Consider the following 20785-nt stretch of genomic DNA (forward strand, 5'->3'; position numbering starts at 1 on the left):
TTCAGCTGTTTTTCCTGTTTAAATAACACACCGCCCCCCCCGTCCCCCGCGCACACCCAGCCCCACATACACACACACCCAGCCACACCACACACACCCAGCCACACACACACCCTCTACACATGCACCCTCTGTTCATTATCGAACCAAGCGACCCGATGAAAATTAACCTTTCAACACACATGAATTAAATCACGACGAAAACCTGATTGATGATTACCTGATGAACAAATACAGATTGAAGTCATAATACAGTCAATTATTTTTTAAGTATTCGTGTTTTATTATTCCATGAATTCATATTTTGACGTGCAGGCCTTGGACAGCGTTCTCCCTGGTTTCAGAAGAGTTAATAAGAGGAGATAATCGCCATTTGAAACTTGTATAAATTTGTAAACGTGTGTGTGTGTGTAGGGGAAATACAATCATACATTGAAGAAACATGATGGGTGTCATTTCTGAAATAGTCACAAAATGTCATTTTGGCAGTTATGTATTTGTAGTCCTTTAAATATGATTGGACATGCTTGTAGTTCAAGGAGTACAGATGATTAGCGTGTAAATATCGAGATTTATATACAGTCAGTTAGTAATCAGTACAGGAGGTCTGATCAGACACACACACTGCAACACACACCACACCAACCCATGTACCCACACACACACTGTCGTATCCTACACACTCAGTGAACCAAGTCTTAAGCTGTCAAACTCTTTATTCGACTTTGTCAAGTGCAAAAGCAGGAAGGGCTAGGAAGACAAGGATACGCAGACAAAGTTACGATTATGAAACAGAAAAAAAAACGTTTGACAAATACAAAACGAAACACTTTTACATATCAGAAGACAAAGGTTAGCGACACTAACTTACAAGAAGAAACCGTTCATGTCGGTGGGCTTTGGTGCCAAAAAGGTATTTGCAGATTGCGACAGGGGGCGCTAAACTCCACCTCCGTCGTCATCATCATTATCGTAAAATAACCGTTTCGGTTGCTGCTGTTACCAGGGGAACTGTGGGAGTGGTGTTGTCGGGGTGACGCGGTGAGTTCTTGGGACCGTCGGAAAGTAAAGTCGAAATCCAAACAGATTCATATACAACACAATGGAATATATACACACCGTGGGAACAATGATATGTGCACACTGGCTCCCGATAATTTGCGGCATAAAAAGCCGTTTGAAATGCTTCGTTAGCACTGTTGTTGGAGGCCTTCAGAGAAACGTTGAGGTCTGAGGGGTATTCTTTGGTCTAGCTAGCGCGACAAAAGCTTAAAGCTGTTCTGTAGCACTCCTACAACAATGTTCCTATTTCTGTCTTTCTGGTTTGGGGGAAGAAGGGGTGGGGTCCCTGAGTTCTGCCCACAGGAAACAGGAAGTATGTGGGTAGGAAATTGATTAAAAAGGAAGTGGAGTGACGTTTTAAACAAACAAAAAATACAATTCAACAAACAATTATAATATTGAGAAACAGAGAAATACATAATTACGCCAAACAATAATATATACTGCTGCTTTTATATGCTAAATTAATTAATAACGCTCATCAAAAGATCAATCTGCATAGCTATCCTGTAGATTACGATGTAAAGACAACAGCTAATACAAGCGAACTGTGTAAAAGTCCCACATGGAAATAAAGTGCAAAGTACCAAAAGGAATGAACGACCTCTCATCCGTGACATGTAAAATGCGCAAGCTTTGGCAATGTTAATAATTAAAACACTTGTGAAGCTTCATCTATAATCTCACTGAGCTTATTATCAGACAACCAGGCTAACACATTATGCCCACTGGTACGTCAAAAGTGCTTTTAAATTAGAACCGTACTGACAATAAAAAAATAAAAACATTAAAAAGTACAACCAAAAGAACAAAACATTAATAAAAGTAGATTAATAGTTTAGTACCCTTGCTGCTTCTTGGGAGTTGAGGTTATGATCAACGCAAAGCCTTCTGGGAAATGTAGTTTGTGTACCTTTACAACAACACAATCTCATTGTAAGCAGAATACTTCCTCCATTTCATTTACATCGTCTAGAAACTTCCTGGTTGACACTGTCCACTTCTGTCCAACATACTTCAAACTACGGTCTCTCTCCATCCTCTCTCCATCTCTTGTCTGTTTGATGTCACTTTCTGCAACCTGTCGGCCCTTATCCTCTCTCTCTCTCTCTCTCTCTCTCTCTCTCTCTCTCTCTCTCTCTCTCTCTCTCTCTCTCTCTCTCTCTCTCTCTCTCTCTCTCTCTCTCTCTCTCTCTCTCTCTCTCTCTCTCTCTCTCTCTCTCTCTCTCTCTCTCTCTCTCTCTCTCTCTCTCTCTCCCTCTCCCTCCCTCTCTCTCTCCCTCCACTCTTTCTTCTCATTCCGCCATGGAAGTCCTGAGGCGTGCCAGTTTGTTAGCACCGTGTGTGTGTGTATGTGTGTGTGCGTGTGAGCTCGAGTGAGTCTGAAAGCTTGTAAAAAGCGTCACCTGTGTACCAACGACGACCAGAAATCAATCATATATACACGTATATCTTCCTTGAATTCTCACGCCAAAACAAACAGACGATGACAGTCTTCTTCTCTTCTTCTGAGTTATTTCTTCTTATGTGGTGAGCACGTCGGCGTGCTTCTGTCATCGACTCCACACGACCTCCAGGGTCACATGGGGTCACGGGGGATCAACGATCAGGCAACCGGCACCTTGTTTCCATGCCAACAGTATGAATGTGAGGCCAGCCGGGGTATCTCTTCTTTATACGTCCCTTCATCTCTCCATCCCTCCATCCCTCCATATTTCCATCCTTCCATCTCTCCCCCATCCCTTTAACTCTCCATCCTTCTCTCCCTCCATTCCAGGTTTAGAGGGTTAGGGTTAAAGAGGGGACATCTGTGACAAACCCGTTGTCGCTGTCCTCCTCTCACGCTCATCCCTCCATCCCGGAGGTGCTGGTTCGGGGTGTGTGGGGGGGGGGGGGTCCTCAGGGTTTGGGGTGTCCAGAGACGTGCCTGTCTGGGTTGGGGTGCACCTTGTTCTTGAGGGGCGGGGGCTTGCGCTTGCGCTTGTGCGTGGGGATGGTGGTGGTGTGGGCGGGGTAGTTGAACAGGCTGGAGGAGGGGGGCAGGGTCTCCCTCTCCAGGGGGGGGTTCCAGTCCCTGGGCTGGGGAGGCGGGAGGGGGGCGGGGGTAGAGACCGGAGGAGGGACGGGGGTACTGGGGGCGGGTGGGAGGGAGGGGGTAGGCACCGGGGCAGGGGTGGGTGGTAGGGAGGGGGTAGGCACTGGGGCAGGGGTGGGAGGAGGGGCAGGGGTGAGTTTAGGCGTTGAGGCAAGGGGTGCAGGGGTATCAGGGGGGGCAGATGCACTCCCTGGGGCATATGACAGGGGGGCAGTAGAGGTGGTTTTGGGTCTCCCAGTCCCAGAGTCTTTGGGCTGACTGCCCCCCACCACACCTTCGCTCCTCTCATCTCTCTTCCTCTGGATCCTCCTTTCCTTCCGTTCTCTCCGTCCAGCGGAATCCTTCTCCTCCCCCTTCCCTCTCTCCTCCCCCTTCCCTTTCTCCTTCCCCGCTCCCCCCCGACTCCTCCCTCTCTCTCCTCCTCCTCCTCCTCCCCCTTTCTCTTCCCCCCCTCTTCCTAAGCCCCTCCCCTTCTCCCTGGCCTTCCTCTGAGCGCGCTCCAAGCGGCACTCGACGCGGTATAGCTCCTCGGTCGCCACGGTGACGCGGTCCAGCTGCTGCAGCAGGGCGTCAAGCGAAGGGAGGAGCCTGCGCAGTGTGGCCTCAGACTCCGCCCTCTCCCGCCACGTGGCCCCTCCCACTGGCACGCCAGGGCCCCCCAGACCTCCAGGACTCCCACTTCCAGGCCCCCCAGCAGCTCCAGGCCCCCCCTGAACCAGGCCGAGCCCCAGGCCAAGCCCAGTCCCTGGGGCCTCTGTCAGGAAGCAGGGGCTGGAGGAGGACGGGCGCCAGGAGGCCTCAGAGCCGGCGTCCACGCTGTCCGGGGAGGGAGCGGCGTCGGGGGCGTCCAGGGGGGGCAGGCACAGGGACTTACAGTCGCTGGTGGAGGAGGAGCGGGACGGGGGGGGCTCCATGCCCTCAAAACGCACCTTGTGACGGAACTGAGGAAGGGGGGGAGAGAGGGGGGAGATGGAGGGATGGAGGGGAGGAGAGAGGGGGGAGATGGAGGGATGGAGGGGAGGAGAGAGGGGGGAGATGGAGGGATGGAGGGGAGGAGAGAGGGGGGAGATGGAGGGATGGAGGGGAGGAGAGAGGGGGGAGATGGAGGGATGGAGGGGAGGAGAGAGGGGGGAGATGGAGGGATGGAGGGGAGGAGAGAGGGGGGAGATGGAGGGATGGAGGGGAGGAGAGAGGGGGGAGATGGAGGGATGGAGGGGAGGAGAGAGGGATGGAACGAAGGTGGAAGAGAGGACAAATCAATATTTGAACAATCATAAATCCAACTTCCGCAATAGACGCAAAGGCTCATATACTGATCCTGGGCTACAGGCAGGAAGTCCACAGGAAGTGGACCGTCCTCTGGACAAGAAGCAGGAAGTGCTACCCTACCTCTTTGGCCCTGCTGAGTCCCATCCACATCTTCAGTCGCCGTAGAAACAGCTCAACCATCTCGTAGTCTTGGAGATCCACTGCTGGACGGTAAAGCTCCGCCCTCGCCCGGCGATAATTCCTTAGCAACGCGGAGGTCAGCATCCATAGCAACAACAGGCGTAGCACGGCGAAGCTTGTGTGGAAGGCCAGGGAGGAGGTGGAGCTTAAGGGGCCTGTCATCATCGCAGACGGTCGCCAAGACAATAGGCCGCGACCCCCGGCGCCTAGCAACGAAAGACAGGCGGAGCCAATGCTGCCGTAGCCTTCTAGAACGGAGTGGAAGAGCTGGAGAGAGAGAAGGAGGGGGTGAGTCTGTGTGTGGAGTCAGATGACTGAGCGGTTAGGGAACCGGGCTATTAATCAGAAGGTTGCCGGTTCGTACTTACTGTAAGTCACTCTGGATAAGAGCGTCTGCTAACTGACGAAATGTAAATGTGTCTCACCAGGTGTGCAGTGTGTGTGTCTCACCAGGTGTGCAGTGTGAGCAGTGTGTGTGTCTCACCAGGTGTGCAGTGTGTGTGCAGTGTGTGTGTCTCACCAGGTGTGCAGTGTGTGTGCAGTGTGTGTGTCTCACCAGGTGTGCAGTGTGTGTGCAGTGTGTGTGTCTCACCAGGTGTGCAGTGTGTGTGTCTCACCAGGTGTGCAGTGTGAGCGTAGGCCAGCAGCAGCAGCAGCAGCAGCACAGCAGCAGCCAGGACGTCCCAGACTGACCTGCTGAGAGTCCTGCCGAACACAGCCCACTCCCTCAGGAGACGCAGGTGATGGGAGGCCTGGAGAGAGGGGAACCACATCCTGTCACTCTGTCTCCTCCCTCCCTCCCTCCCTCCCTCCCTCCCTCCCTCCCTCCCTCCCTCCCTCCCTCCCTCCCTCCCTCCCTCCCTCCCTCCCTCCCTCCCTCCCTCCCTCCCTCCCTCCCTCCCTCCCTCCCTCCCTCCCTCCCTCCCTCCCTCCCTCCCTCCCTCCCTCCCTCCCTCCCTCCCTCACCTTCAGTAACAGCAGGAACAGCAGGAGAGCGGAGAGGTTGGAGTGAGCGTGCGACAGGCGGGCCAGGGAGTGGAAGTCTGTGAACCCAGACCTGTCAGCCAGGAACCGCGCCCAGCGCCGCCCCCCGATGGCCAAGCGCAGGAACTGCAGCGCGCACACGCAAGCGGCCAGCACCAGACCGCACGCGCCGAGCAGTCGCCACGGGGACAGCAGGTAGCGCCACCCCTCCCTCAGGGCGCCACGGAAACAGCAGGTAGCCCCGCCCACGCAGAAGTACAGGAGCAGGAGCAGGAAGAGACCCTGGAGGGGGAGAGAGGGGAGGGGGGGGGGAGAGGGGAGGGGGATAGAGAGGGGAGGGGGAGAGGGAGATGGGGGAGAGAGGAGAGGAGGGAAAGGGGAGACGGGAGGGATTTTCCAGTTGGTTATTTATTGACGTTAAATTAATTCATATTAATATATACGTCTGGAGTACAGTCATTTCAGGGTTACCGTGAGCAACATCTGCAGGTTGAGGCCCGTGACGGGTTGCAGACGAAAGGTCAGGAGGTCAAGGCTTGACTGAGCGCGCTCAGAGACAGGAAACTCAAACAGGAACTTGAAGGCTGTGAGCAGGTCTGTGTTGGTGTTGTAGAGAGAGAACTCCACACACACTTCCCTGGTTCTGCCCACACACACACAACAACGTTTACATCTTAAGGAAAATGTAAACATTACCTCTGTTCTTCTCCCCCCTCCCCCCTCCCCTCCCCCCTCCCCTCCTCCCTCCCTCCCTCCCTCCCTCCCTCCCTCCCTCCCTCCCTCCCTCCCTCCCTCTTTCTCTCCCTCCCTCCCTCCCTCCCTCCCTCCCTCCCTCCCTCCCTCCCTCCCTCCCTCCCTCCCTCCCTCCCTCTCCCTCTCCCTCTCCCTCTCCCTCTCCCTCTCTCTCTCTTTCTCTCTCCCTCTCTCTCTCCCTCTCTCTCTCTCTCTCTCTCACTCTGTCTCTCTCTCCTCCCTCCTCTCCCCCCCCCCTCCCACTCCCCCCTCCTACCTGTGGTCCAGCCAATGGCGTGCCTGTAGGTGTCGTAGTGAGGTGAGGGCCTCATCCAGAGTCCTGCTCAGTGATTGGATGATCTCTCCACCACGTACGTCATTGGTCCAGGCTGCTGCACTGGTACTGTTAACGGAACCAGACCCGACAGAACCGGAACCTGGAGACACAAGAACACTTCAGAACGGTGTGTGGGTCTGACAGAATGAGAGTTGTGAATGCATCTAAAATAAGACATGTTCTATGACTCAAGAACATTGTTCTGCTGCAGCCCTGACCATATGAGTCACCAATTCAAGGTGTGTTTGTGTGTATGTGACTGTGTGTGAGAGTGTGTATGTGACTGTGTGTGAGAGTGTGTATGTGATTGTGTGTGAGAGTGTGTGTGTGACTGTGTGTGAGAGTGTGTATGTGATTGTGTGTGAAAGTGTGTGTGTGACTGTGTGTGAGAGTGTGTATGTGATTGTGTGTGAGAGTGTGTGTGTGACTGTGTGTAAGTGTGTGGGTTCACTTTGAAGGAGTCTGAAAGTTACATGAAACTCTGGACATCACTCTCTCTCTCTCTCTCTCTCTCTCTCTCTCTCTCTCTCTCTCTCTCTCTCTCTCTCTCTCTCTCTCTCTCTCTCTCTCTCTCTCTCTCTCTCACTCACTCACTCACTCACTCACTCACTCACTCACTCACTCACTCACTCACTCACTCACTCACTCACTCACTCACTCACACACACACACACACACACTCACTCACTGTGTGTGTCTCTTGTCTGTCTCAGACGAGGCGAACCCAGAAGGACACTTCCTGTCTCCTGAAAGAGGGAGGAGTCATCCAGTAGCCGTGGCAACAGGGACTCCATAAGCCACGTACACAGGTCCTCACGTCTGCGACGCAGAGACAAGGAGTTAGACTGTGTGTGAGAGTGTGTGTGTGTGTCTGGTTACTTCCTACAGTTGTCAATGCTGGGAGTTTGATCAAAGCGTCAACAGCACACACACACACACACCAGCCGCTTTTTGCTCATTCACACCCTTCAGACACTTCTGTAATGTAATATACATGAGATGTCACAGGAGTGTTGAAATTGAGATAGAAGTGAGAGTGTGTGTGTGTGTGTGTGTAAAAGAGAATGTATGAGTGGGTGACATGAGGACACTGGGGTGGAGGAAGAAGGTGTGTGTGTGTGTGTGTGTGTGAGCTCACCTGCTGCCAGTCTGTGGAGTGTTCAGTGTGTGTTTCAGCTGGGTGTGCAGTCCCAGGGTCTGGGAGTGTTCTGCCGGGTCAGAGAAGTTCAGCAGCAGAACCAGCAGTAGAACCAGCATGTACACCAGGAAGTTCTGCAACACAGACAAAGTCACGCTGCTCAGAACCTGAGGAAGCCTGGCTCTGCACAGCTGTGTGTGTGTGTGAGAGAGAGAGTGTGTGTGTGTGTGTGAGAGAGAGTGTGTGTGTGTGTGTGTGTGTGTGTGAGAGAGAGTGTGTGTGAGAGTGCCTGCACCTTCAGCATGGTGTGCAGCAGGCGGACCTTGCGGGCCTGGTCCTGGGCCTGGGCCAGGGCGAAGCCGTGAGGGGGGCGAACGCGGGGCACCCTCTGCACCACGCGCTGCACCCTGGGAGAGTCCACCAGCACGTCCTGCTCCTCCGGACACAGACGTCGCACACACACCGCAAAGTACACCGCCTCACACACCACCTGGGGGGCAGGGCAGAGTCACACACACACACACCGCAAAGTACACCGCCTTGGACAGCAGCAGGAAAACATGCAGAAGACCCTGATACACACATACACACAGCATGTGTGACTGTATGTGTGCGTCTGAGTGTGTGTGTGTGCTTGTGTTGCCTTGCCTTAATTGGCTCCAGTAGGAAACAGGAAGTCATGAAGCTGCCGATACAGGAAATCAGCCACATCATGGCCACGCCCTCGCTGAAACCTCGCCCCGCCCACATAGACAGCCCATTGGCCAGGACAAGCACCGCCCAGCTCCCCCATAGGGTGGCACGGCCAACCCAGGCAGGGAACCGCCTCGGTTGACACACATCAGTTATAACTGATAGAGAGAGAGAGAGAGAGAGGGGGGGGGGGGGAGAGAGGGAGAAGTAGAGAGAGAAATATGAATAATCACGACTGTTACAAAATCCTCATTACTTCGTTAGTACACACACCCACACACACACACCCACACACACCCTCACCTGTATTGGAGGTGAAGGCGGTCTTGGGGGGGTTTCTCCTCCCCCCCCCCGGGGTCAGAGGGTCACTCAGCTTCTGCAGGAGGATGACCTCTGTCCTATCCCCCAAGATACTGGACCTGACACACACACAGTAAGGTCAGAGGTCAGGGGTGATGGTGGGGAGCATGGTAGAGGTCAGGGGTCAGGGGTGATGGTGGGGAGCATGGTAGAGGTCAGGGGTCAGGGGTGATGGTGGGGAGCATGGTAGAGGTCAGGGGTCAGGGGTGATGGTGGGGAGCATGGTAGAGGTCAGGGGTCAGGGGTGATGGTGGGGAGCATGGTAGAGGTCAGGGGTCAGGGGTGATGGTGGGGAGCATGGTAGAGGTCAGGGGTCAGGGGTGATGGTGGGGAGCATGGTAGAGGTCAGGGGTCAGGGGTGATGGTGGGGAGCATGGTAGAGGTCAGGGGTCAGGGGTGATGGTGGGGAGCATGGTAGAGGTCAGGGGTCAGGGGTGATGGTGGGGAGCATGGTAGAGGTCAGGGGTCAGGGGTGATGGTGGGGAGCATGGTAGAGGTCAGGGGTCAGGGGTGATGGTGGGGAGCATGGTAGAGGTCAGGGGTCAGGGGTGATGGTGGGGAGCATGGTAGAGGTCAGGGGTCAGGGGTGATGGTGGGGAGCATGGTAGAGGTCAGGGGTCAGGGGTGATGGTGGGGAGCATGGTAGAGGTCAGGGGTCAGGGGTGATGGTGGGGAGCATGGTAGAGGTCAGGGGTCAGGGGTGATGGTGGGGAGCATGGTAGAGGTCAGGGGTCAGGGGTGATGGTGGGGAGCATGGTAGAGGTCAGGGGTCAGGGGTGATGGTGGGGAGCATGGTAGAGGTCAGGGGTCAGGGGTGATGGTGGGGAGCATGGTAGAGGTCAGGGGTCAGAGGTGATGGTGGGGAGCATGGTAGAGGTCAGGGGTCAGGGGTGATGGTGGGGAGCATGGTAGAGGTCAGGGGTCAGGGGTGATGGTGGGGAGCATGGTAGAGGTCAGGGGTCAGGGGTGATGGTGGGGAGCATGGTAGAGGTCAGGGGTCAGGGGTGATGGTGGGGAGCATGGTAGAGGTCAGGGGTCAGGGGTGATGGTGGGGAGCATGGTAGAGGTCAGGGGTCAGGGGTGATGGTGGGGAGCATGGTAGAGGTCAGGGGTGATGGTGGGGAGCATGGTAGAGGTCAGGGGTGATGGTGGGGAGCATGGTAGAGGTCAGGGGTCAGGGGTGATGGTGGGGAGCATGGTAGAGGTCAGGGGTCAGGGGTGATGGTGGGGAGCATGGTAGAGGTCAGGGGTCAGGGGTGATGGTGGGGAGCATGGTAGAGGTCAGGGGTCAGGGGTGATGGTGGGGAGCATGGTAGAGGTCAGGGGTCAGGGGTGATGGTGGGGAGCATGGTAGAGGTCAGGGGTCAGGGGTGATGGTGGGGAGCATGGTAGAGGTCAGGGGTCAGGGGTGATGGTGGGGAGCATGGTAGAGGTCAGGGGTCAGGGGTGATGGTGGGGAGCATGGTAGAGGTCAGGGGTCAGGGGTGATGGTGGGGAGCATGGTAGAGGTCAGGGGTCAGGGGTGATGGTGGGGAGCATGGTAGAGGTCAGGGGTCAGGGGTGATGGTGGGGAGCATGGTAGAGGTCAGGGGTCAGGGGTGATGGTGGGGAGCATGGTAGAGGTCAGGGGTCAGGGGTGATGGTGGGGAGCATGGTAGAGGTCAGGGGTCAGGGGTGATGGTGGGGAGCATGGTAGAGGTCAGGGGTCAGGGGTGATGGTGGGGAGCATGGTAGAGGTCAGGGGTCAGGGGTGATGGTGGGGAGCATGGTAGAGGTCAGGGGTGATGGTGGGGAGCATGGTAGAGGTCAGGGGTCAGGGGTGATGGTGGGGAGCATGGTAGAGGTCAGGGGTCAGGGGTGATGGTGGGGAGCATGGTAGAGGTCAGGGGTCAGGGGTGATGGTGGGGAGCATGGTAGAGGTCAGGGGTCAGGGGTGATGGTGGGGAGCATGGTAGAGGTCAGGGGTGATGGTGGGGAGCATGGTAGAGGTCAGGGGTGATGGTGGGGAGCATGGTAGAGGTCAGGGGTCAGGGGTGATGGTGGGGAGCATGGTAGAGGTCAGGGGTCAGGGGTGATGGTGGGGAGCATGGTAGAGGTCAGGGGTCAGGGGTGATGGTGGGGAGCATGGTAGAGGTCAGGGGTCAGGGGTGATGGTGGGGAGCATGGTAGAGGTCAGGGGTCAGGGGTGATGGTGGGGAGCATGGTAGAGGTCAGGGGTCAGGGGTGATGGTGGGGAGCATGGTAGAGGTCAGGGGTCAGGGGTGATGGTGGGGAGCATGGTAGAGGTCAGGGGTCAGGGGTGATGGTGGGGAGCATGGTAGAGGTCAGGGGTCAGGGGTGATGGTGGGGAGCATGGTAGAGGTCAGGGGTCAGGGGTGATGGTGGGGAGCATGGTAGAGGTCAGGGGTCAGGGGTGATGGTGGGGAGCATGGTAGAGGTCAGGGGTCAGGGGTGATGGTGGGGAGCATGGTAGAGGTCAGGGGTCAGGGGTGATGGTGGGGAGCATGGTAGAGGTCAGGGGTCAGGGGTGATGGTGGGGAGCATGGTAGAGGTCAGGGGTCAGGGGTGATGGTGGGGAGCATGGTAGAGGTCAGGGGTCAGGGGTGATGGTGGGGAGCATGGTAGAGGTCAGGGGTCAGGGGTGATGGTGGGGAGCATGGTAGAGGTCAGGGGTCAGGGGTGATGGTGGGGAGCATGGTAGAGGTCAGGGGTCAGGGGTGATGGTGGGGAGCATGGTAGAGGTCAGGGGTCAGGGGTGATGGTGGGGAGCATGGTAGAGGTCAGGGGTCAGGGGTGATGGTGGGGAGCATGGTAGAGGTCAGGGGTCAGGGGTGATGGTGGGGAGCATGGTAGAGGTCAGGGGTCAGGGGTGATGGTGGGGAGCATGGTAGAGGTCAGGGGTCAGGGGTGATGGTGGGGAGCATGGTAGAGGTCAGGGGTCAGGGGTGATGGTGGGGAGCATGGTAGAGGTCAGGGGTCAGGGGTGATGGTGGGTAGCATGGTAGAGGTCAGGGGTCAGGGGTGATGGTGGGGAGCATGGTAGAGGTCAGGGGTCAGGGGTGATGGTGGGGAGCATGGTAGAGGTCAGGGGTCAGGGGTGATGGTGGGGAGCATGGTAGAGGTCAGGGGTCAGGGGTGATGGTGGGGAGCATGGTAGAGGTCAGGGGTCAGGGGTGATGGTGGGGAGCATGGTAGAGGTCAGGGGTCAGGGGTGATGGTGGGGAGCATGGTAGAGGTCAGGGGTCAGGGGTGATGGTGGGGAGCATGGTAGAGGTCAGGGGTCAGGGGTGATGGTGGGGAGCATGGTAGAGGTCAGGGGTGATGGTGGGGAGCATGGTAGAGGTCAGGGGTCAGGGGTGATGGTGGGGAGCATGGTAGAGGTCAGGGGTCAGGGGTGATGGTGGGGAGCATGGTAGAGGTCAGGGGTCAGGGGTGATGGTGGGGAGCATGGTAGAGGTCAGGGGTCAGGGGTGATGGTGGGGAGCATGGTAGAGGTCAGGGGTCAGGGGTGATGGTGGGGAGCATGGTAGAGGTCAGGGGTCAGGGGTGATGGTGGGGAGCATGGTAGAGGTCAGGGGTCAGGGGTGATGGTGGGGAGCATGGTAGATGTCAGGGGTCAGGGGTGATGGTGGGGAGCATGGTAGAGGTCAGGGGTCAGGGGTGATGGTGGGGAGCATGGTAGAGGTCAGGGGTCAGGGGTCACACTCACAGGTCAGCCAGGTCGTTGTCAGGCTGAGAGAAGAGCTGCTGGGCGTCACGCAGCTGCAACTGACCGTCCGCCAGGATGCGCTTGATCAGGTCCTCGTCTGAGAGGGGGGCGGCAGGGAGGGGAGGAGTTATCACTCAGTAGATCATCTCCGGCACTAAACACTCATCAATACAGACTGCTTAACTAACTCAGCAATTTATTATCTGACTCGGTATTTAACTAACTAGCCGATTAAGTGAGTAACTAAGCGATTATCTAGCTGACTAAGCAGTACATGGTAACCATGGTACCTGAGGAGGTGAAGTATTGGTTGCATTCGTCGTCGGGGTCAAAGGTCATGTCCACGCCCAGGTGTCTACTACCTTGACCCCTCTTCAGCCTGGGAAGCCCCGCCCCCAGCCCCACCCCGCCCACCACCGACGCGTCACTCAACAGCTCCGGCCAATCACAATCCTCGTCCTCTTCAGTCTCGCTCCAGCTCTCCATACTGGAAGAGGGAAGGGGGGGGGAGGTAGAGAGGCAGAGAGAAAGAGAGAGATGCAGAGAGAGAGAGAGAGGGGAGAGAGAGAGAGGGGAGAGAGAGGGGAGAGGGAGCGTGGTGTTTGGGAGGTTTGGGAGAGAGAATATGTTGACTGTGAAGTGTCAGAATTTCAAAAGCTTAAATACTGTGTGTAGAAATGATAACACCAAACTTTGGGAATTAATGAGGCACAGATATGAGTTATTTAGGGACACACAGACATCCACACACACAAACTCACATACACACACACACACACATCTACACACACACCCAAATTCTCTCCTCAACATCTCTCAAGGTCTCTCCTGACCTCTGGCCACTCATTATCTCTTCCCCCTCTCCTCTCTCTCTCTGTCCCTCATCCCTCTCTCCCCTCTCCCTCTCTTTCATCCCTCTCTCACCTCTTCATTAATGACTAAAGCAGGAGAGACCTCCTGTCCTGATGGAACTAATTGGACATGTCAATCATCCTCACGTCGCCACAGCAACAAGCTGCTTACCTTTTAGTGGAGGGGGTGGGGAGGTCCACATTGGTCTCCTCTGAGTAGGACTGGAGGGGGGAGGGGGAGGAGGAGGGGAGGAGGAGAGGGGAGGGCGAGGAGGAGGGGGAGGGGAGGAGGGAGGATTGGGAAATGGGAGAATGAAAAGGCAGAAGAAAAGCAGAGACACTAATGAGTGCGCTAGAGACAATATGATGTTATCCCACACACGCACACACACACATCCTACACACACACACATCCTACACACACACACACTGTGGTACCTCTCCAGGAAGTCCGTTGAGGAAGAGGAAGGAGCTTCCTGCCAGGGAGTCGTCCAGGAATTCATCTATCTCCACCGACTCCTGTTCCACCTGCGGAGAAACCTGCTCCACAGACACACACTGGTACACACACACACACACACACACACACACACACACACACACATGCATACCATCAGTATCTGTATCATAGTGGCCATGTGTGTTTACAGGTTTGATGTGTGTGTGTGTGTCACCTGACTGCGACTCATCCTGAGCAGGGTAAACACCAGCAGGTAGAGGGGGTAGACCACCAGGCAGCTGACTCCGCCCACTAGCAGCGTCTCCCAGGAGACGGACACACGCCTGGACACCAAGCTGCAACACACACCACTGTTAATACTACACACATATACACACACTGCTGTTAGTACTGAACACAAACACACATACACACACTGCTGTTAGTACTGAACACAAACACACATACACACACTGCTGTTAACACATATACAGTCCCTCCCCCCCCCCCCCAGACCTACCCCAGGCGTGCGTGTGCCACACAGCTGTACCAGAGGCTGTTGCTCAGCATGCACAACTGCAGCAGCAGGGCGCAGCAGGTGGCCCTCTGCAGGCGGGTGAAGGGACTGCGGGCGGGACGCTCCCACAGGCTCAGCCACAGGTGGCTCTCTGCCAGAGCTCTCTGCAGCTCCCACACCAGGGGGCGGGGCCAGCGCACCAGCTCCGCCTCCCCTGCCGGGGGGGGAAGGGGGGGGGGACAGGAAGTGGGTTGAGGCGACGTTGACGAGTGAAAGGTCGGCTGTACGCAGTTTGGAGTTTGTGTTTAACTAACACGCACGGACACAGCTGTCCTACCACAGAGAGTGGTACACACACACACAACTTACCACAGATACCTGGAGATGTCCACACACATTCTCTCTCTCTCTCTCTCTCTCTCTCTCTCTCTCTGTCTCTCTGTCTCTCTCCCTCTCTCCCTCTCTCCCTCTCTCTCTCTCTCTCTCTCTCTCTCTCTATCTCTCTCTCTCTCTCTGTCTCTCTGTCTCTCTCTCTCTCTCCCTCTCTCCCTCTCTCTCTCTCTCTGTCTCTCTGTCTCTCTGTCTCTCTCCCTCTCTCCCTCTCTCTCTCTCTCTCTCTCTCTCTCTCTCTCTCTCTCTGTCTCTCTCTCTCACCTGAGGCCTCCACTTCGATCTCCACTCGGCCGTCCGTCCTCTCGTTGTCCACAGACAGCCACTCGTCCACCAGGAAGTAGTAGCTACTTCCTGTCTGCAGGTCCTTGACCAGGACATACTGGAGCATCCAGGCAGGGGAGAGACCTGGGGGGAGGAGGGGGGAGGGGTCAGTCTGCGTGTGTGTGCTCCTCATGTGTGTGTGTGTGTGTGTGCGTGCGTGAGTGTGTGAGTGTGCTTACCCTTGTTGTCGTGCCAGATGCGGATCTTCCAGATGTTTCCGAGGCTGGTCTCCGTGGCGATGTGGAAGATGTCGAGGGTGTTGCGTGTGAACGCTCCGCTGCAGTCCAGGTGGTGGTGTCCGCTCCGAGTCTCCCCCCCGAACACACTGATGCCCACGTGGGCGCTGGTGCCTGGGGGGGACAGAGGGCACATGGTCACAGAGGCTGTGTGGGGGCACAGGGTCAGAGACTGTGTGGGGGCACAGGGTCAGAGACTGTGTGGGGGCACAGGGTCACAGAGACTGTGTGGGGACAGAGGGCACAGAGACTGTGTGGGGACAGAGGGTCACAGAGACTGTGTGGGGGCAGAGGGCACAGAGACTGTGTGGGGGCAGAGGGTCACAGAGACTGTGTGGGGGCAGAGGGCACAGAGACTGTGTGGGGGCACAGGGTCACAGAGACTGTGTGGGGGCAGAGGGCACAGAGACTGTGTGGGGGCAGAGGGTCACAGAGACTGTGTGGGGGCACAGGGTCAGAGAGACTGTGTGGGGGCAGAGGGTCAGAGACTGTGTGGGGGCACAGGGTCACAGAGACTGTGTGGGGGCAGAGGGCACAGAGACTGTGTGGGGGCAGAGGTCACAGAGACTGTGTGGGGGCACAGGGTCAGAGAGACTGTGTGGGGGCACAGGGTCAGAGACTGTGTGGGGGCACAGGGTCACAGAGACTGTGTGGGGGCAGAGGGCACAGAGACTGTGTGGGGGCACAGGGTCACAGAGACTGTGTGGGGGCACAGGGTCACAGAGACTGTGTGGGGGCACAGGGTCACAGAGACTGTGTGGGGGCAGAGGGCACAGAGACTGTGTGGGGGCAGAGGGTCAGAGAGACTGTGTGGGGGCAGAGGGCACAGAGACTGTGTGGGGGCAGAGGGCACAGAGACTGTGTGGGGGCAGAGGGCACAGAGACTGTGTGGGGGCAGAGAGACTGTGTGGGGGCAGAGAGACTGTGTGGGGGCAGAGAGACTGTGTGGGGGCAGAGGGCAGAGAGACTGTGTGGGGGCAGAGAGACTGTGTGGGGGCAGAGAGAAGTGTGTGAGTGTGTTATATATGGGGCACATTTTGTGTTTATAAATAATCACTCTCCGGGTAGGCAGGGAGACAGTGTACTAACCCTGACCCCCCTCTCTGACCCCCCCATCCCCTGACCCCCCTCTCTGACCCCCCCAGCCCTCCCATGATGCCCTGCCCCTCCCCCAGGACCTCCCCCCAGGACCTCCCCCCTCCCCCAGCCCCTGATCCCCCTCTCTGACCCCCCCAGCCCTCCCATGATGCCCTGCCCCTCCCCCCAGGACCTCCCCCCTCCCCCTGACCCCCCTCTCTGACCCCCCCAGCCCTCCCATGATGCCCTGCCCCTCCCCCAGGACCTCCCCCCTCACCTGCCCCCGGGCTCCAGCCTGTCTTGATCTGGACCTGGTACTTGAAGGGTCCGTCTGGGCTGCAGAGCGGCACCACGGCCGCACGCCTCAGACACACCTGGTCCAGTTTGTGCAAGAGCACCGCCGCCACGCCGTAACATAGCAACCCCAGAACACACGTCAGGAGCACCACCAGACTGGCCACGCCTGAACGCTCCTGGGGCGGGGAGGGGGGGGGGGGGGGGGGAGGGAGGGAGGTGAGGGGGGGGAGGGAGGGAGGGAGGGAGGGAGGAGGGGGGGGAGGGAAGGTGGGAGGGGAGGAGAGGAGAGGGGGAGGGAGGGAGGGAGGGAGGGAGGGAGAGGGGGGAGGGGAAGGGAGTGAAGGGGGGGGGGGGAGGGGGGAGTTTAGGGTTAAGAGTGTGTGTGTATGTAAATACAGTTTACTGTGTCTGTAGCATGTGTTTTTCTGTAGCATGTGTGTTCCGTGCTCACTGGCAGGATGAAGGTGACAGCGTTGGCCGGTACGAAGAGGCTGGCTCCGAAGGCGGTGAGGTGGCGCGTGCGGCAGAAGGCGCGGCTGGCGTTGGTCTCCGGTAACGGCACCATGCCGTCCGTCCTCCACAGCTTGTCGCTCTCGCTGAAGTACTGACACAGGGAGGAGAACACACCCACCTCCAGACGCAGCCCCGGCCCCGCCCCCTCTGGGGGGTGACAGTCCACCGTCACGTTGATGTGGTAGTCCAGGGTCGTGTCATAGGACCTGGGGAGAAGGGAGGGGGAGGGAGGGGGAGGGAGGGAGGTAGGGGGGGGGGAGGGGGAGGTAGGGGGGGGGGGGGAGGGAGGGAGGGGGAGGGGGGGGGAAGGGAGGGGGGGAAAAGAGGGAGAATGAGGTTGAAGTTTTTTGAAAAAAAAGTTATTTTATGCTGTTCGCCAGGTCGTCTCCATGGCAACTCACTCTGGGGACAGGAAGAAGGTGTACTTCCTGTGGTCCAGGTCCCTCCCCCTGGTCATGTTGCGCGTGATGCGTTTCCTGTCGGTGCAGTTGTACTGGTTGGGATGTGGGTGGGAGTGGAGGTAAGCAGAGATGGAGGGTTCATCTCCCCCTGACCCCGCCTCTCCTCCCTCTGAAAGGTCAAAGGGTCAAAATGCATATTAACTTCATTTAATATCCATTCATTTAATAATCAATGTCATGTTGACTAACTGCCATTGGTTGACACACAGGAAGTGATGTGTGGGCTGAAACAGGAAGTGATGTGCGGGCTGACACACACACAAAAAAAGAAAAGCTATTTAGATTAAATTTTTGCATACATATGTATAAAATGCTTTGTTTCATAATTTTTTATAATAAATACAAAAATTAAATAAAAATGTAAACAACATTTTAATACATACATACGCCCATTATTTCCCCCCCCAAATGAAGGCAGCGTTGCTCCCTACCTTCCAGTGAGGTGAAGTTGAGCTGCACGAACAGGCCGGCTCGTGGGTTGCTGTTCCCAGCGCTGACCCTCACCACCACCGACTCACAGCGGCTCACGTTGACGGCCCCTGACAACGGGGCTCCTCCCACTCCTGCCCCGCCGCCCCCCTCCGAGCCGTTGTTGACGGCGACGGTGATGGCCTGGCTGGCGCTCAGGTGCTGGATGGGGATGTGGGAGCCGTTGTCCCTACGGAACTCCATGGAGGCCACCTCTGTGGAGACGGTGTGGTTAGGGACAAAGTTGAAGGGGAACGGGTTTGGTTCCACCTGGGGAGGAGAGAGAGGGAGGGGAGAGAGAGGGAGGAGAGAGAGGGAGGAGAGAGGGAGGGGAGGGGAGGGGAGGGAGAGAGAGGGAGGGGAGGGGGGGGGGAGGAGAGAGAGGGAGGGGAGGGGGGGAGGGAGGGAGGAGAGAGAGGGAGGGAGGGGGGGGGGGAGGAGAGAGAGAGAGGGAGGGGAGAGAGGGAGGGGAGAGAGAGGGAGGGAGTGAGGGGGGGGGGGAGGAGAGAGAGGGAGGGGAGAGAGGGAGGGGAGGGGGGGGGGGAGGAGAGAGAGGGAGGGGGAGGGAGGGGGGGAGAGGAGAGAGAGGGAGGGAGGGGGGGGGAGGGAGAGAGAGAGGGAGGGGAGGGGGGGGGGAGGAGAGAGAGGGAGGGGAGGGGGGGGAGGAGAGAGAGGGAGGGGAGGGGAGGAGAGAGAGGGAGGTGAGGGGGGAGGGGGGAGGAGAGAGAGGGAGGGGAGGGTGGGGGAGGGAGAGGGGGGAGGGAGGGAGAGGGAGGAGGGAGAGGGAGGGGAGGGGGGGGGGGGGGGGAGGGGGGAGGGAGGGAGAGAGGAGGAAAGAGAGGGAGGGGAGGGGGGGGGGGAGAGAGAGGGAGGGAGTGAGGGGGGGGGGAGGGAGAGGGGGGAGGGAGGGAGAGGGAGGAGAGAGAGGGAGGGAGGGAGAGTGAAGGGAAAAGAAGGGAGAGAGGGAGGAAGAGAAGGGGTTACATCATACACTCACAGCTGTCAACCATAGGAACCCCCCCCCCCACACACACACACACACCTGGAACATGAGCTGCATGATGCTCTGTCCTGCTGCAGCTCTGCCCAGACTGCTGTTGAAGGCTCTGGGGATGGAGAACCTCTCACATTCTGGAGGACGGGAGGAGCAGGGGAGGAGGGGAGGAGGAGGAGGAGGAGGGGAGGAGGAGGGGAGGAGGAGGAGGGGAGGAGGAGGAGGAGGAGGGGAGGAGGAGGAAGGGAGGGGGAGGAGGAGGAGGAGGAGGAGGGGAGGAGGGGAGGAGGAGGGGAGGAGGAGGAGAGGAGGAGGAGGGGAGGAGACATCTGTATTAGAAACTTCACAACAAATCCTTCCGTCCTCTCGTCTTCTCCAACCCCTCTCCACCCCCCCTCCCCGCCCCCCTCACCGGGGCTGTCGTTGCCGTGGTAGCAGAGCAGGCTCTGGGCGTCGGCCCTCTTGCCCGTGGCGGCGATCTCGTCCCCTCGCAGCACCAGGGGCTCCTCGTTGAGCACGCGTGCGCTCATCAGGATCATCATGAGGGAGGAGGACAGGCTGTAGGCCTTGGCCGCTACGCGCAGGGGGTGGGCCGCCCCCGGGGGGGAGGAGGAGGGGGAGGAGGGGGAGGAGGCGTCCAGCTGGGGGGCGTGGTGGACAGGCTGCGAGGAGGCTGATTGGCTCACCTGGTGGATGAGGTCACCTGAGGGAGGAGGGGAGGGAGGGGGGGTTACTGGTGAGAAAGACGTGTATGTGTGTTCTCTCTCCCTCTGTGTGTGTGTGTGTGTGTCAGTGTGTGTGTGTGTGTGTCAGTGTGTGTGTCAGTGTGTGTGTGTGCCAGTGTGTGTGTCAGTGTGTGTGTGTGTGTCAGTGTGTGTGTCAGTGTGTGTGAGTGTGTACCCATGATGTTGAGGATGTTGTCTGCTATCTCTGTGGGTGTGACAGTGCCCTGTTTGGAGTCAGTCTGCAGGATCTCCAGCATGGACTCCAGTTTGTCCAGAGTGATGTTCTGACACTCCTCACAGATGAACTCCCGACTCACCGCCTGCAGCACACACACACACACACACACACACACACACACACACACACACACAAGCACACACACAAGCACACACACACACACACAAGCACACACACACACACACACAAGCACACACACAAGCACACACACACACACACAAGCACACACACAAGCACACACACACACACACAAGCACACACACACACACACACACACACAAGCACACACACAAGCACACACACACACACACACAAGCACACACACACACACACACACACACACACAAGCACACACACACACACACAAGCACACACACACACACAAGCACACACACACACACACAAGCACACACACACACACAGAAGCACACACACACACACAGAAGCACACACACACACACACACACAGAAGCACACACACTCACAGAAGCACACACACACACACACACAGAAGCACACACACACACAGACGCACACACACAGAAGCACACACACACAGAAGCACACACACACAGAAGCACACACACACACACACACACACAGAAGCACACACACACACACACACAGAAGCACACACACACACAGACGCACACACACAGAAGCACACACACACAGAAGCACACACACCAATACAAA

At 57.5% G+C, this 20785-nt stretch overlaps 1 protein-coding gene across 1 annotated transcript in view; it reads right to left on the minus strand.

Moving 5' to 3' along the window:
* Positions 1 to 698: 698 nt before the first annotated feature.
* The window catches only part of pkd1a (polycystic kidney disease 1a), a 56057-nt gene continuing 35970 nt past the window's right edge, over positions 699 to 20785 (minus strand). Inside the window, exons 28-54 of the mRNA XM_084685916.1 lie at positions 20027 to 20171; positions 19539 to 19829; positions 19175 to 19263; positions 18096 to 18402; positions 17605 to 17773; positions 17142 to 17409; positions 16671 to 16866; positions 15260 to 15430; positions 15021 to 15164; positions 14370 to 14580; positions 14085 to 14205; positions 13849 to 13968; positions 13583 to 13632; positions 12850 to 13046; positions 12560 to 12656; positions 8794 to 8909; positions 8446 to 8648; positions 8093 to 8287; positions 7798 to 7931; positions 7348 to 7478; positions 6600 to 6759; positions 6062 to 6233; positions 5573 to 5872; positions 5224 to 5358; positions 4547 to 4873; positions 3241 to 4098; positions 699 to 3150 (exon numbers count right to left, since the gene is read on the minus strand). Of these exons, the coding sequence (XP_084542042.1) occupies positions 2962 to 3150; positions 3241 to 4098; positions 4547 to 4873; positions 5224 to 5358; positions 5573 to 5872; positions 6062 to 6233; positions 6600 to 6759; positions 7348 to 7478; positions 7798 to 7931; positions 8093 to 8287; positions 8446 to 8648; positions 8794 to 8909; positions 12560 to 12656; positions 12850 to 13046; positions 13583 to 13632; positions 13849 to 13968; positions 14085 to 14205; positions 14370 to 14580; positions 15021 to 15164; positions 15260 to 15430; positions 16671 to 16866; positions 17142 to 17409; positions 17605 to 17773; positions 18096 to 18402; positions 19175 to 19263; positions 19539 to 19829; positions 20027 to 20171 (5496 nt within the window). The 3' untranslated portion in view covers positions 699 to 2961. The remainder of the gene's footprint in view (positions 3151 to 3240; positions 4099 to 4546; positions 4874 to 5223; positions 5359 to 5572; positions 5873 to 6061; positions 6234 to 6599; positions 6760 to 7347; positions 7479 to 7797; positions 7932 to 8092; positions 8288 to 8445; positions 8649 to 8793; positions 8910 to 12559; positions 12657 to 12849; positions 13047 to 13582; positions 13633 to 13848; positions 13969 to 14084; positions 14206 to 14369; positions 14581 to 15020; positions 15165 to 15259; positions 15431 to 16670; positions 16867 to 17141; positions 17410 to 17604; positions 17774 to 18095; positions 18403 to 19174; positions 19264 to 19538; positions 19830 to 20026; positions 20172 to 20785) is intronic.

The sequence above is a fragment of the Hypomesus nipponensis genome, chromosome 21, assembly GCF_054491055.1.
Source record: "Hypomesus nipponensis isolate SF chromosome 21, ASM5449105v1, whole genome shotgun sequence".
In the NCBI taxonomy this organism is placed as follows: Eukaryota; Metazoa; Chordata; class Actinopteri; order Osmeriformes; family Osmeridae; genus Hypomesus; species Hypomesus nipponensis.